Source organism: Cervus canadensis, chromosome 1 (genome assembly GCF_019320065.1).
Source record: "Cervus canadensis isolate Bull #8, Minnesota chromosome 1, ASM1932006v1, whole genome shotgun sequence".
Classification (NCBI taxonomy): Eukaryota; Metazoa; Chordata; class Mammalia; order Artiodactyla; family Cervidae; genus Cervus; species Cervus canadensis.
The window spans coordinates 46,495,741-46,512,094 of record NC_057386.1 but is presented as its reverse complement, the minus strand read 5'-3'; the positions used below and the strand labels follow the sequence as shown (position 1 = coordinate 46,512,094).

Sequence of the window (16,354 nt, the reverse complement as noted above, 5' to 3'; positions counted from 1 at the left end):
GTGCCATCCAGTGGTTCAAGTTGCTAATATCATCCTCTGAAAAAAGCAGTGTGTATAAATGATTATACAACCTCAGATATGCAAATGATACCACTCTAATGGCAGAAAGTGAAGAGGATCTAAAAGCCTCTTGATGAGGGTGAAAGAGGGGAGTGAAAAATCTGGCTTAAAACTGAACATTCAAAAAACTAAGATCATAGTATCCAATCCCATTACTTCAATACAAACAGAGGGGAAAAAGCAGAAACAGTGACAGATTTTGTTTTCCTGGGCTCCAAAATCACTGCGGATGGTGACCACAGCCATGAAATTTTAAAAGTCACTTGCTCCTTGTAAGAAAAGCTATGACAAACCTAGACAGCATGTTAAAAAGCAGAGACATCACTTTGCAGACAAAGACCCATATAGTCAAAGCTATGGTTTTTCCAGTAGTCATGTATGGATGTTAGTTCCACTTCCTCCCTAATTTGGAAATCTCAGACTTAAAAATTTTTGCCAATGGATGACTGTAGTCTCTTTATTATTGCTCCTATGTGCATCTGTCTGCTTAACAGTGAGGTTGAGCATCTTTCTATATATTTACTTGCCCTCAGGTTTTCTCTTGCTTGCTTATATCCTCTCCTTTTTCTTCTGTTGTGTTGTTGTTTTTTTTAATTGAGTCATAGAAGTCCTGTATTTCTGGCTATATTTTGGGATACTAATCCTCTGTCTGTGAAACATGGCATAATCAAAAGTCCATTTCTAATTTAAAACAATCCTCCATGCAGAGTTACACATATTAATAAATAAATACGTGTCAGGCTCTGGAGCTCTGGGAATCCCATCTGGCTCCAAGATTCTGTTTTCATTTTTACTTCTGCATTTAAAAAGCTATTGGTTTGCAGCAACATGGATGACCTAGACATTGTCATACTGAGTGAATGAAGTCAGACAGAGAGAGGGAAATATCAGGTCATGTGACATCCTTTATATGTGGAATCTAAAGAAATGAAACAAATGAACTTATTTACAAAGCAGAAACAAGCTCACAGACTTAGATAACAGACTTACAGTTACTAGGGGGAAGGATGGGAGGAAGGGATAGTTAGGGAGTTTGGGATGGACGTGTGCACATTGCTATATTTAAAATGGATAACCAACAAGAACCTCCTGTGTAGCACAGGGAAGTCTGCTCAATGTTCTGTGGCAGCCCGGATGGGAGGGGAGTTTGGGAGAGAGTGGATACATGTGTATGTGTGGCTGAGTCCCTTCGCCGTCCACCTGAAACCATCGCAACAGTGTTAACCAGCTATACTCCAATATAAAACACATTTTTTTAATTAAAAATTTTTTTTAAAAGCTATTGATGCTTATGTTTTGAAATCCCACAAAACTGAACATATTCCTTGGAAGGACCTCAAGAATGCCCACCTTGAAGGACTCTGCTTTGCCAGCACATCTGTGACAAAATAAGGCAGCTGGATCGTCAGCCTGCCTCAACTCTATTCAGTTCTTCACAGCACACAGAGAAAAGGGCAGCTCTCAAAAAACTACTAGTATCTGCCATTGTCTTATTCTGAAATTAAACCAGCTAAGTAACACACAGGTTCAATTCCAGAGTGATTTATTCAGATATTGCTTTCCGAGGCATTTATAATGACTCCATAGTATTGAAAAGAAATGCAACCTGTAGCAATATCTAAACTCCTGGGCCTATTTCACACTAAAAAGCACTGAGCTCCCAAAGTGAGCCATAAAGCACCTTTGCCTAACATTTTTATTTGTCTAAGCATGGGGAAGATGAGCTATGACAGAATAGACAGCCCATGTGCCAAAGCAACATCACATTAGAGAATTCTCTCTGGCCTTCTCTCCTCTCTGTTGTGGAATCACCACTGTTTACCCTTCCAGCTCTCTTCTGATCTAAAAGAAAATCACCTGCTTCTCATACCTATACTTCCCATGAAATCACTCCAATGTGCTTGTTCTTCCTAGTGGATTAATTTTAAGACTTTTACCTCTAACAGACAGCTTCCCAGGTGGTTCTAGTGGTAAAGAATCCGCCTGCCAATGCAAGAGACGCAGATTCCACCCCTGGGTTGAGAAGATTCCTTGCAGTAGAAAATAGCACCCCACTCCGGTATTCCCTGGAAAATTCCATGGGCAGAGAAGGCTGGCAGGCTACAGTCCATGGGGCCTCAAAGAGTCGGGTATGACTGAGTGACTGGGCACATCTCTCACTGAAGATAATAATAATAGGTAACACACAATACACATCTACTATGTAAGAATAAAAGCTGGTCTTCTGCTAAAGTAACACTAGGGAACAGGTGGACTAGGGAGCACCTCCTGGGTCTGAACCACCACAGCCTTTCAGAGGCCACTCTCACCTGTCTCTTCAACTTTAACACAGTTAAAGTCTGGCTCCCCATCCTGCAGCCAGAGTAAACAATCTGCAATGCAAATTAGATCTTTGGTCTTCAGCTAAAAACATCCAGGGACTTTCCACTGCTCTCAGGATAAAACTCCAAATCCTTAACACTGTTGACTGCCCATGTTAATCAACCAAGCCACAATAAGAAAGATTACATTTTAAGAGACTGTCAAGGCCATCCATTGTCCAGTCTGCCCCCTTGTCCAGTCTCATCTCCCCTCACTCATTCCTTTACTCCAGCTTCAGCCACAGTGGACGAGTTGCCTTCTTCCTTCCCTTAGGGTCCCCACTGTCCCCTCTGCCTAGAACACTGCTTCCACTCCCTCATCTCACCTTCCCCTTTTTACTATTTGCCTATTGAACACCTACTCAAATTTCAGACACTGGCTTGATTGTTCAGCGGCTAAGTCGTGTCTGACTCTCTGCAACCCCATGGACTGCAGCATGCCAGGTTTCCCTGTCCTCCACTGTCTCCAAGAGTTTGCTCAAACTAGTGATGCCATCCAACAATCTCATCCTCTGTTGCCCACTTCTCCTTCTACCCTCAATCTTTCCCAGCATCAGGATCTTTTCCAATGAGTCGGCTCTTCACATCAGGTGGCCAAAGTACTGGATCTTCAGTTTCAGCATCGGTCCTTTCAATGACTATTCAGGGTTGATTTCCTTCAGGATTGACTGGTTTGATCTCCTTGCAGTCCAAGGGGCTCTCAAGAGTCTTCCCCAACACCACAGTTCAAAAGCATCAATTTTTCAGCACTCAGGCTTCCTTATGGTCCAACTCTCACATCCATACATGACTACTGGAAAAACCATAGCTTTGACTAGATGGACCTTTGTTAGCAAGGTGACGTCTCTGCTTTTTAAAACACTGTCTAGGTTTGTCATAGCTCTTCTGCCAAGGAGCAAGCATCTTTTAATTTCATGGATAGATGGAATCTCGTTAATAGAGTCCCCCTTGGGACTTCCCTGGTGGTCCAGTGGTTAGGACTCCACGCTTTCACTGCAGTTCAATCTCTGGTCGGGATACTAAGATTCAAAATACTAAGATTCAAAAGTTTTGCAATGCAGCCAAAAAAAAAAAAAATAGAGCCCTCCTTGATCTCCCAAACTCCACCCGGTTCTCTTAATATCTGCCCCCCTCCTGCTTTTTGGGGGGCTGTGCAGGCCATAGCTGCGACATGCAGGATCTTATCATTGCAGCCTGTGGGATCTAGCTTCCTGACCTGGAACTGAACGTGCCCCCTGCATTGGGAGCACAGAGTCTTAGCCACTGAATCACCAGTTCCCCATTTCCTTCATGGTATGCATCTGTTTGTAATGATGTATTTCTGTGGCATTTGATTGACATCTCTCTTACAGAAGTAACCTACACTGAGGACCAAGACCAGGTCTGTCTTGCTTGCATTTACCTTCTATCCTTAGGCCTAGGGCTGTGTCTAACACTTAGAGGGGCTTAGTAAATATTAATAACTGCCCTTAATGGAAGAAGAGACACATGGGAATTGAATGGTTTCTCTTCCCTGAATCTCTTTATTTCAAGGATCCCAGATACCAGAAATTTAGAACCCCAATCTCCCCTGTGTCCTTCCTTCTATCACCATGAGTCACTAGTCTGGCCTTCATCTCACTTAAACCTCTTAAGTAGCTACAATTATTACCTGCATTTTATAGAAAACTGATGATCTGAGACTTGCCCAAGGTCACAGAGCCAGTAAGTGGAGACAGCTGGGATTCCAATATAAGTCATTGACCTTAATCTCTATGCTCTTAATCACAATACATAAGCCCCGTCTATTTATATCTTCATTGATATTTCTCTTGGGTGGCTGATCTCTTATCTATTTCCTTATATTAGGGGGATTATTCTTTATGATATGAGTTGCAAACATTCTTTTCCATCTTCTATATATGTTTTGACATTGCTTTAAAGTGTTATGTCGCTCTGCAGAAATTTTGAGTGTTGTGTGGTTAAATTATTAACCTCTCCTTTTATGCCTTCTGCATTCTGGGTCATAGTTAGAAAGATTTTCCTTCCCCACAGTAAGTTATAAAGGAATTTTCTCATATTTTCTTTTACAATTTTAAATTTTTATTTAAATATTTAATCCATTTGGAGTTTATCCTGGTGTGAAATAGAGAAACTGACATTTATTTTTACCCCCGATGGTTGTCCAGTTGTCTACGCCATTTATTGAGTAGTCCATCTTTAGCATATACTAATTCCTGTGTGTATTTTGGTTTACTTCTAGACTGTCCTCTTCCACTAGTATGAGAGTCTATTCACATGCTGGAATAATTGGTACTTTTTCTTTTTGTTCCAGTGGGCACGTTTTAACATTTATCTTTGACTTCTCTGTGGTACTTGGCATCATTGACTAATCCACTTTGAAGTATTCTCAGTGCTATATTGTTAGATTACTGAGTAGGCGTATAAACATGTACTTAGGGCACTAGCAGATCAAGGGCAATGAAATAAACACAGTGAGGATAATCAAAGAGGTCACCATAGAAAAATCAGAACTTTGTTGGACTTCCCTTACACCTATTTTATAGCTTATACTATTTTAAAATATTTGTTTCTTTATTTATTAGCTGTGCCTGGTCTTAGTTGTGGCATTTGGGATTTTTACCTGTGTCATGTGGGATCTAGTTCCCTGATCAGGGATCAAATGTGGGCCCCTGCATTGGGAGCACAGAGTCTTAGCCACTGGACCACCAGGGAAGTCCCTAAAGCTTATACATTTTTTTTTACAGATTTATTTATTTAGGCCATGTCACGTGGCTTGCAGGATCTGTTTCCTGACCAGGGATTGAACTCTGGGCCATGGCGGTGAAAGCACTGTGTCCTAATATTTTAATTTTAAATTACATGGGAAGCACTATATTTTCAGTTATTTAGAGCCTACATGGTCTTTTTAAAATTAATAATTAACTAATTAATTTGACTGGGTTGGGTCTTAGTTGTGTCATGTGGGATCTTTCATGGCAGTGCATGGACTTTATAGTTGCGGCTTGGCCTTAGTTGCCCCGAGGCATGTGGGGTCTAAGTTCCCTAACTAGGGATCAAATCCATGTCCCCTTCATTGCAAGGTGGATTCTTAACCACTGGACCACCAGGGAAGTCCCTAGAGCCTAGAGGGTCTTAATGCTCTTCTGACTGCCTCCCACTGCCCATCTTTACTATCACTCCTCTCTCTTCAATCTACTTCTCCCTTTCTAGACTATGGGCTCTTCCTCTGTGTCTTTCCTGTCATTGTCATTCAAGTTTCTACTCTTCACCTTTCTTTTCTCTTTTTCTATTCAATGAGCTCAGACAATCTCATCCTCTCCCATGACTTCAAAATCCCCAAATCTGTGCTGATTTCCTAATCGGTGTCTCTGACCCAGATCTCTCCTTTAGCTTCTTATTTTTAATTTATTTTTGGTTGCACTGGGTCTTCGTTCCTGTGCGTGGGCTTTCTCAAATTGCAGCGGGCGGGGACTACATGCTAGCTGCAGTCGCAGACTTCTCACTGCAGTGGCTTCTCCCGCTGCGGAGCGCAGGCTCTCGGCACAAGGGCTTCAGCAGCTGCAGCTTGTGGGCTCTGGGGCACTGGCACAGTAGTTGTGGCACATACGCTTAGTTGCTCTGAGGCTTGAGGACTCTTTCCGGACCAGGGATTGAACCCACGTTCCCTGTACTGGGAGACGGACACTTAACCTCTGGACTACCAGGGAAGTCCTCTCGTTTAACTTCTGAATCTGCCTACTGAACATCACCTGTACAACCTGCAAACGCCTCAAACTCAGAGTCTACAGAACAAACCTGCCCTTCCCCCTTTGTGTCTGCTTGCCCTGTGGTCCCTCTCTTGATGAGCAGTGCCATCATCTACCCAGTGACTCAAGCTGGACATTTGAGAGTCATCTTTAACCCTACCAACTTACTTACGCCTCCCCACCCCACACTATTATTATTAATTATTACTGTTTTAGACACAACACTCGACCTGTAGGATTTTAGTTTCCCAACCAGGGATCAGACTTGGGCCCATGGCAGCTGAGAGCACAAAGACCTAGTCACGGAACCACCATGCAATTCCCCTCAGTTACTTCTTAAACACCTTAAATCCATTTACTTTTCCTCATCCCCATTCCAACCATGTTAGTTCAAGTCCTCATCATCTCTTACTTGGACTTCTGAAATTCCTGGTCTTTCCTTTTGCCACCTTTTAGTCCATATCACTGCCAGAGAGCTAGCTCTAAAACCAGACTAGTTATTACCACTCCCCAACTCAAAATACCCTATTGGCTCACCACAGCCTCTGGAGCAAGACCCGAAGCCTGCTCTGGTCTGACCCCTGTCTACCTTGCGACTTCACAGTCAATAGCTCTCCTTTCTTGCTCTCTGTACTCCAGTCACAGACCAAACTGATCGTGCTATCTCATGCTTCTTTGGATAATCTGATCTGTTTGGAATTTCCTTCCCATTCTTCTCTAAGACTTAACTCATCACTTCCCAGACACCTAGCCCTTAATTCTCCCTAGGATTGGCCGATCTCTTCTTGGAGCCCTCAGGGTACTAGCATATCACTGTTACAGCACATATTACTTTGTGTTGTAACTATCTGCTGCCCATCTCTCCACTGGACACCGAGCTTCTTTTCGAGGGCAGAGCCTGTTTTATTGTGTGTGTGTGTGTGTGTGTTTAGTCGCTCAGTCACTCTTCTGCAACTCCAAGGACTGTAGTCCACCAGGCTCCTCTGTCCATGTGCTTCTCCAGGCAAGAATACTGGAGTGGGTTGCCATGCCCTCCTCCAGGGGATCTTTCCCACCCAGGGATCAAATCTGTGTCTCTTAAGTCTCCTGCATTGGTAGCTGGGTTCTTTATCACTAGCGCCACCTGGGAGGCCTATATATATATATATATATAAATATATATATATATATATAAAAGCTTAAAATTTGTTGGCTAAGACTCTCTTCCTTGAATGGACAGAAGAAAATCAGCTTCAACAGGTTCCAGTTCTTCCATTATTAACTAATCCCTCCCTCTTGAAGGCTGACTTCTTCTCCCTTTGGACGTATGTACATATTCCATATTTCTAAAGAGCCATTCTTTCCTAAAAAAAAAAAATAGACATATCTCTGCTGGGATGCATCACCTTCTGAGCTTGTATAAAATCTAGAGGCTGGTAACAGAAGTCTGAACCACTACTACGCTGCCTGCTTCCATTCTCTGAGCATCAATTTCTGCACCACTGAAAATGGGAGTAACAACACCTCACTTAAGAGATTTTTAAGGACTGAAATGAGAAAGCATATACAAAGAACCTTGCACTGTGTGTGTGCTAAGTCGTGTCTGACTCCTTATGACCCCACAGACTGTAGCCCATCAGGCTCCTCTGTTCATGGAATTTTCCAGGCAAGAATCCTGGAATGGGTTGCCATTTCCTACTCCAGGGGATCTTCCTGACCCGGGGATTGAACTCACATCTCTTGGGTCTCCTGCATTGGCAGGCAGGTTCTTTACCACTAGTGCCACCAGAGAAGCCCACAAAGAACCTTGCAAAGTAGCTATTTTTAGTGTCAGGTCGGGAGACAATACTGCTGTGTCATTTTGAAGAGTATGTGTGTGTACGAGCGCATGATTTAACAGTAAAGTGCTTCAGGGGAAACTGCTGTCCTTGGCATGATTATAGATGCCAGAAAATTAATAAAGTGAGCAAACACTAAAAGACGTGTTTGGCTGCATAAAAACAACTGGTTAGATCATTTATGTAAACAGCTTAACATTTAAGGTTTAATTATCACGCAGCACAATAACAATTATATATATCATTAAATATGCATCAGATTAACCTTGTGAGTTTTATTTGATTACAGTAGTACTCTCTAGAACATTTTTATAGTTAATTGCTTATAATGCATAAGTCTGTTCACTATTTACATCAATTAAATGAGACAGAGCTCCTGAGTGTGTCCTACATTTGAGGTAAGCCTGGATTGTCTATCCTTGATTGCAACTATACATTTGCCCTATGACCTGCAAAATAACGTACACCTTCTTTACTTTTGTATAGTGAAGAAGATGCTAAAGAAGAAGGCAGCGAGACTTCCTTGGTGGCCCAGTGGTTAAGAATCCACCTGCCAAAGCAGGGGACACAGGTTCGACCCCTGGTCCAGGAAGATTCCATATGCCTCGGGGCAACTAAGCCCATGCACAACAACTATGGAGCCTTTACTCTAGAGCCTGAGAGCCGCAACTACTCAGCCTAGGTGACACAACTATTGAAGCCTGCGAGCTCTAGAGCTCATGCTCTGCAACCAAAGAAGCCACCACAATGAGAAGCCAGCACACCGCAACTAGAGAGTAGCCCCTGCTCTCCACAAGTAGAGAAAGCCTATGTGCAACAACAAAGACTCAGTGCAGCCAAAGCAAATGAATAATAACTTTTAAAAAAGGGCTTCCCTGATAGCTCAATTGGTAAAGAATCTGCCTGTAATGCAGGAGACCCTGGTTTGATTCCTGGGTTGGGAAGATCTGCTATTCTTGGGCTTCCCTTGTGGCTCAGCTGGTAAAGAATCTGCCTGCAATGCAGGAGACCTGGGTTGGATCCCTAGGTTAGGCAGCTCCCCTGGAGAAGGGAAAGGCTTAAAAAAGTCAAACTCATTACTAAATTGTTTTAAAAGAAAAAGAAGCAGGCAGCAAAAGAAAATTCTGTTTAATTGCTCAGTGTTTAAGAAACCTACAGGTTTCCAGTAGATAGTTCTTTGATTCAAATAACAAAAATATTCCAATGCTGACCACTAGCCAACATAGCCTAAAATAATTTCTAAGCAAGTCCCAAGGTCATACAATGGAGCACTTTTGGAATTAAAATTAAAACCACAATTATAATTTATTTGACCCCCACCATGAAATAGGTACTATACATACACCATCTTATCCTCATAAAAGTCTTATAAATTAGGTATTATTTTCTTTTTATGTATGAGGAGAAAAGAGGCACAGAAAGGTAATAATTTGCCTAAATGCTTGAAGGTTGTCAAAGGTGGAACAGGATTCAAATTCAGGAAAGGCTTCTTTTCCTGAAGCCTTCTTTCAAACTACATACCTTTTCAATTATATTAATTGGTTTCTAACAATTCATGTTTCAAACATTTACCTGTTTGTTGCAAAAGAGTATAGACTGCCTGTCATCAAATTACACAGAACACTTTAGGAGTCTGTTTGGAAAGCCAAAAGTCGGAGGCCTTGTCCATCAGGCTGAAAGGCATGCAGCTAGGCTGCCTAGTAGGCATTTAAAATTTTCCAGGTAAACAGGAGTCATTCAGCAATAAGACATTCCTGATTCACCTAACTTTTTAGATCCTACCCCAGACCTGCTGTTCCAAGAGACAGACATCCTATGCGTTGCAGAGATCAAAAAGAAGACAGGGAGGGAACTGCCTGCCAGTCCAAGGCTTAGGACTTGGCACTCTCACTGCCAGGGCCCTGGTTCCATCCCTGACAGGAGAAAACACTGTAATTTAACTATACTTCAATAAAAGTAAATTTAAAAAAAAAAAAGGGACTTCCCCAGTGGTCCAATGGTTAAGAATCCGCCTGTCAAGGCAAGGGATGCAGGTTCAATCCCTGGTCCTGGTAGATCCCACATGCTGTGAAACAAGCCCGTGTGCCGCAGCTATTGAAGCCCTTGAGCCCTAGAGCCTGTACTCCATAACCACAGAAGTCACCGCAGTGAGAAGCCTGTGCACTGCAACAAACAGAATCCTCCACTCTCTGCAGCTACAGAAAACCCACCCAAAGCAACCAAAACCCAGCGCAGCCACAAAGAAATAAATAATTTAAAAATCAATTAATTTAAAAAAACCAAAAAAAGCAATCTAGGAACCTTCTAGAAGGAATACTATTATTCCCTAACTCCTTTGACTAGGGTGGCCACAAAAGGAGAAAGATATGGAGGGACGGAGCAAATGAAAACAAGAGGATTGAAACACTCCTGAATGGAAGGGGCAGCAACAGAGGCCGAAGAGGCTGGACCAGCCCTGAGCTGGGCCGTGGCGGAGTCAGTTTTTTGTTGTTGTTGTTGTTCAGTTGTGAAGTCGTGTCCAACTCTTTGTGACCCCACGGACTGCAGCACGCTAGGCTCCTAGTGTGTGGACTCAAAGAGCTGAGCGCTAAGGAGCTGCAATCCCTGGGCTCAGGCCTTTGGTGGAGTGGAGCCGTCTCTACTGAGTGCATCACAGGAAACTCCTTGTCTTTAAGAGACCTTGTATTTGGCACAGAGCTCTGCTCCCAGAACTAAATCTCTGGCTAATTTACATTGACCAGGGTTATCTGAGTTTAAAGGGAAGGAAGTTGAAATGGGGAAAGCATGGCTAGATTTTTAGATGTTCTGTTTTTATCTATTTGTATAGCACAGTACAAACAGCCACCTAAGATACAGGAAAAATAAATAAAAGAGATCAAGTTTCCAGTCTTTCAGCACTCACGACAAGGTAACTAGAAATGACAGATCATCATTTTCGTAGGGAGGAAGGCTCAGAAACTGCACTTCGGATTCTAACCACTGTGATTAAGTGGAGGGAGAGGAGTTTTCGGCAGATTTTGGACTCAATCGATGGTAGCCACGTTACAGAGCCTGATGGGAGGATGGAATTTTCCTTGTTGGGATTTGAGTTCAAAAGTCAACCTCCTCAGTTAGTGAAGAATGGAAGGGCTTGGAGAAGGTGCTATTAGTCTGTCCTGAAGGTCACTCTTTAAAAATATTAGTTCAACAGGGACTGGTCTTAATATTGTTAATGTAACTTTCTGTCTTCAAGAGGACAAGAGTTGTTTTTTTCAGGTTCGTTGGCAGACAATGCTTAGTGAGGGGGCAACAAGGTACTGAGCTCTCTCTCCCAGGACAGGTTAAACAGACGGTGCACTGGGACGCATGTAAGAGGGGTACTAGATCCAGACTTGGGGAGGTCAGAAGAGATGTACCTGAGGAAGTGAAGTCTAAGTTGAAGTGAAGGTACCTTAGCAAAGGAAACTTGGAAGTAGTGCCTAGGGGCAAAAGGAGGTACTTCTACCTGGTGGGAGAATGAAGAGTAAGATGGGGGCAAAAATGACAAAGAAAGAGAAAGACGTTGGACCCTGAAGGGTCTTCTTCAAAGAGTGACCATATAATTTACTGTACAAACAGAGACACTTCTAAGAGTGAAATGCAACCTCACTAATTATACGGGGACAATAGGTTTAAACCAGGACTGTTCCGAGCAAATAGGGACTTATCACCCTACTCAGACAGAGGTCATGTTCAGGTGCCTGGCCCTCTGGTGAAAGCATAAACTAGACATTTCCTCTTTTTACCTTACACAATCTTTCTTTTGCCTGAGGACTTCACACATGCCTTTGCTTTTACCTGCTCATTTTGCAAATATTTGTCCAGGAGGTTCTTCTGGGTACTGAGCTTACAAAGAAAACCTATATCCAAAGAAACAGTTCTAATACAGTTAAACCACTTTAGCCCTGGTCTCTCCTCTTAGCTTCAAACTTATTTATATCATTTCCATATGCAGGTTGCAAAGCAGATCTGAAACAGAATCTTTCATTTCTCCTCTAAATTTGTGTTCCTCATGTTATAACTGATGCCACTGCAATGCTGAAGGCAGAAACTGAGAAAAGCACTGCTTTCATCCCTGTTATCCTTCCCCTCACTATGCATTTTTAATTTCTCCACATCTTTCTTAAGCACAATGACTAAATTGGGGCTTAGAATTCTAATGGGGGCCTAACATCAATTGAAGAGGAAGGGTAATTTCCAGGTGCTTGAATGCTGTGTTTCTAATGAATAGATCCCTGCATCATGTGGGACTGTTTATCCACAACAGTACAACACTGATGACTCATATTCAGTTTGTTGACAATGATGACGTCCAGATCTGGATATACGCCCTAGCCAGTATCAAAAACTTTCAGTTTAGGAGAAAAAAACATGAAGATAAGTCCTAAATGTTTGATGCCAGTTTCTGTTTGTGGAGGTGAGAGTGGTTGTAAAGATGTTGGTGAAACACCAGTACACTGTTAAAAATGGATGATTGAAAGGGCAATTTTAATGCTTCTACTATCTATTTGCCACATAACTGCCAGTGATTCTTTTTAAAACAAATCTGATAAACAATCCGCCTGCAACGTAGGAGACCTGGATTCAATCCCTGGGTTGGGAAGATCCCCTGGAGAAGGGAAAGGTTACCCACTGCAGTATTCTGCCCTAGAGAATCCCAAGAGGTCGCAAGGACTCAGACGGGACTGAGCAACTTTCATTTTCACTAATCCAAGGCTGCAATTAAAACAAATTCGATGATTCCTTTGTTCTCAACCCTTCCATGGTATTCTGTCACATTCTAATAAAATCCAAAGTCCAACGGTGGCTTACCAGATACATGATCTGTCTTCTGCCTATTTCACAATTTCTTTCTCTAATTTCTAGCTTCTTCTCCAACATGCCAAGCAATCTGGGCTATTTTAATTGCCATTTCTTTTCTCCTAGAACAGTTTCTCTCTAGAAATCCACACAGCTACCTCCCTCATTAATTATTAGATTTCAGCTTGTGATGTAGAGGCCTTTCTTGTTTGCCCCATCTAATACAGCATCATCCCATCACTCTTATCCCTTTGTCTTGATTTTTTAAAAAACCTGCCACATTATTGGGCATTAGCTATTACACAGTAATATAGTTTATGTGTTGCTTATTGTCAATCTCCCCCATTATTATATGAGGCAGAAATTTTTATTCACTGCTGAATTCCCAGCATGTACAACAGTGTCTTCTCATTAAATATTTGATTAATGAATGAATAAACAGATTTTCAGGATACAACATATGTAAAACTATTCTATATTTATTGACATGAAGCATATCATGTCAATAATGATATGTCAAAAAATATCTAAAACAGTGTATAGCAAAATGTTAAATTACATGGGGGAAGCTGGTTTTCACATTATTTTTGCTCATGCAAATATTCTTTTTTTTTTTTTTAGAATGAACTTGTATGACTCAGATACTAAAAAAAAAAAAAAGAATAAAGAGGCCACGCTGGCAGAAAGTGTAAATGAATTCTATAAGAGGTTCGGCAAATTTATGAATGAAAGACTTAAACAGATGTAGTAGCATAATGGTTAAGCCCAGCAACTGTTTGAATCCCCTTTCCATACGTGATCTAGCATGTGATCCCAAGTTATTCACAAGGCAGCTTCTAAAGGTTTTCAGCTGGAAAATGGGGATGGTAACAATGAGCGTCTACCCCACAAGGTTGTTTCTGAAGATTAAATGAGACCATGTTTGCAACCTCCTTTGTACAATACCTGGCATGCACTAAATACCCAACAAATGGCAGCTATTACAATAATTAGTAGTAGTAACAAGAGATGTCGGGACATACCTAGCCCTCAAGATTGACATCAGAATGGACCACCACATCCTCTCATCATCGCGCCTCAATCTGGGCCCCTGAAGCCCAAAGAGGGGATGGTTCTTTCCAAAGATGATAATTTCGACGTTCCAGGAGCATCTGAATCAAACGTACCCAGTGTACCCTTAAACCATTCAGGCAGTCTGATTAATCCACGAGCGGCACTGCAAGACCCGGCTTCGAGAGGCCACCCCCGCTCGCCGTCCTTGGGCCCAGGCGCTTAGCCTCGATCTCCTTCGAGGCTGTAACAAGGGTGGGAGTGGGAATGTCAGAAAACACAAAAGCGGGGCAGTACTGGCCCGCTCCGGCTCAGCGCACTTTGGAGCAGATAAAACGGCGGCACCAGCCACCGGCCGGCCTGCGGCGACCAGCAACACGCCCTCGGGAAAGGGTAATTACTGGTCCCACTCAGAACTCGGGCAAGCGGCTCAGAGTCCCAGCCTCTAAGGCCTCTCTGCAAGAGGCCGCGGCGGGGGCGCGGCGAGAGCCCGGGAGCGGGGCCGAGCCAGGGGTGGTGGCAGGCGCGCCACCCGCGACGGGGCTTCGACGGCCGGGGCGGGGCCTGGGCGGAGGCGGCGGGCGCGCGGCCCGCCCGCGCCTGCGCTGCCCGCGGGGAGCGCGCACGCAAAGCTCGGGCGCGCGCACGGCTGGCGTTTCCTCGGCACGGAGGAGGGGGGACGCGCTGAGGTGAGGCACGATGCGCTGCGGGGCGGTTGGCCGCGGGCCGTGAGTCCCACTCGCGGGACGAGGTGGGAGGCAGGGACTGCGAGGGGCGGCCAGGTTGCGGGAGGGCTGCGGGCTGCGGGCCCTGGCGGCTTCGGGGGCGAGAGGGCAGGCGGGCGGGCGTGAGGCGCGGGCTTCGCGGCGCGATGGGGGAGGGCGACACGGACCGGGACTGAGGCCTGGGGCCGCGCCCCGCCTCGAGCCCGGCGCGCCCCGCCCCCTAAACGGCCCGCTGGGTCTCCGCCTCGGCATTCCTGTCGCTGCTGTGGTGGAGTGCGAAATCCCGTTCTCAACAAAGGGCTGACGTGACCCCTTGTTTTCAGATAGGCCTTCCAAGTAGATATTTTGTGTGTATAGAGCTGAGGTCGTCTGAGTCTCCAGTAAAATGACGCCCGAGGTCACATAGTTAATGGGGACCAAGTGAGGCTTCGAATCTTGTCTGCGAATCTCTTCCAAGCCTGCCCCTGTCCTCAGTACCACACCGAGGAGGAAAGGCTCTTCACGCCCCTTTCCTCCTCCTCCCAGTAACTACTTGAACTTTGGCAAATGTTAACTTGGAGGTAGCATCCACCCTTTCATGGATGTTAGCGTCAGTAATGTCTCCAGTGAGAAGAACGGAGTGGAGAAAGAATATTCTGCTTACTGCAATCTTGTGCTTACAACATGGAGCATTTATGAGGCTATGTACCTCCTTTAGTTCCCCATCTCTATTAATCTCTGTTGAAGTGACGCTGCTGTTAACTAACTGTAAGACATTGTGCGAATAATCTTTCAGGGCTTCTTTCCCTCCTTGAAAAAGTTCCATGCCAAAAAAAAAAAAAACACGAAGAAGTTCCATGCCTCAGAAGATTGTAAGGATTCACAGATAATCCACACACAGTGGTGCCACAGTGTCTAGCTTATGAGAAAACTTCAATAAATGTTCGCTGTTTGTGGCCCAGACGGTAAAGTACCTGCAGTGCAGGAGATCCGGGTTCAGTCCCTGGGTGGGGAAGGTCCCGTGGAAGGGAATGGCAACCCACTCCAGTATTCCTGCCTGGAAAATCCCATGGACAGAGGAACCTGATGGGCTACAGGCCATGGGGCCGCAGAGTAGGACATGACTGAGCAACTGCCATTATTTTGTTACTGAGTGCATAATACCTCTTACTGAACTCGTGTTTCTTCAAACTCATTTTTTCGGATTTGGAGCAGAGGGAGAACTACTCCGACTCATCCTGAAGGAGACAAGTTCATTGACAGCGTTATCTGAGCGTTGTATACACTTAATGATGACTTATTCTAAGCTAAAACTGTCAGGTGAAAAAAGTCACTGTCGGAGAACTAAAGATAAACTAACCTTTTTGTAGAACTAATATTTATTTGTCCATTGTTGTTGTTTAGTTACTCAGTCGTGGCAGACTCGAACCCATATCTCTGACATTAGCAGGCAGATTCTTTACCATTGAGCCACCTGAGAAGCCCTCATTTGTCCATTACATTTGTGTTTATTGAATTCTTTCTGCTTGGCACTATGTACCAAGTACTTGAAGACAAACAAATTTGTATTTGATGTGGTCCCTGCTTTCGTTAGTTTAGGAGTGGGAAAAATATGCATTCAGAAGTAATTCTCACAAAGAAGAATGTAAACAATGCTGAAGGAAAGAGAGAGAGAAAGAGATAAAAGGCTATGGGAGATTAGAAAGGGGGGATTTTTTTTGGCTTAGGGTGAGATAGGAGTTCATTTATGTCTTCAAAAAGGTGACTTGGTATATTGTACATACCTACTTCCCTAG

The 16,354-nt window shown here is 43.8% G+C and overlaps 2 protein-coding genes across 5 annotated transcripts in view; one reads left to right on the top strand and one right to left on the bottom strand.

Annotated features, from left to right (window-relative positions):
- ACACA (acetyl-CoA carboxylase alpha) overlaps positions 1 to 14,384 on the bottom strand; it is a 274,450-nt gene extending 260,066 nt beyond the window's left edge. Inside the window, exon 1 of the mRNA XM_043481750.1 lies at positions 13,827 to 14,384. Within this exon, the coding sequence (XP_043337685.1) occupies positions 13,827 to 13,864 (38 nt within the window). The 5' untranslated portion in view covers positions 13,865 to 14,384. The remainder of the gene's footprint in view (positions 1 to 13,826) is intronic.
- A 59-nt stretch (positions 14,385 to 14,443) lies between these two features.
- TADA2A (transcriptional adaptor 2A) overlaps positions 14,444 to 16,354 on the top strand; it is a 45,263-nt gene continuing 43,352 nt past the window's right edge. Inside the window, exon 1 of one of the 4 annotated variants that reach the window (XM_043481703.1) lies at positions 14,444 to 14,543. The gene's annotated coding sequence lies outside the window, so the exon portion shown is untranslated. Of the gene's footprint in view, positions 14,606 to 16,354 lie in introns of all 4 variants that reach the window. The other 3 variants (XM_043481676.1, XM_043481712.1, XM_043481686.1) reach the window with 3 other exon arrangements.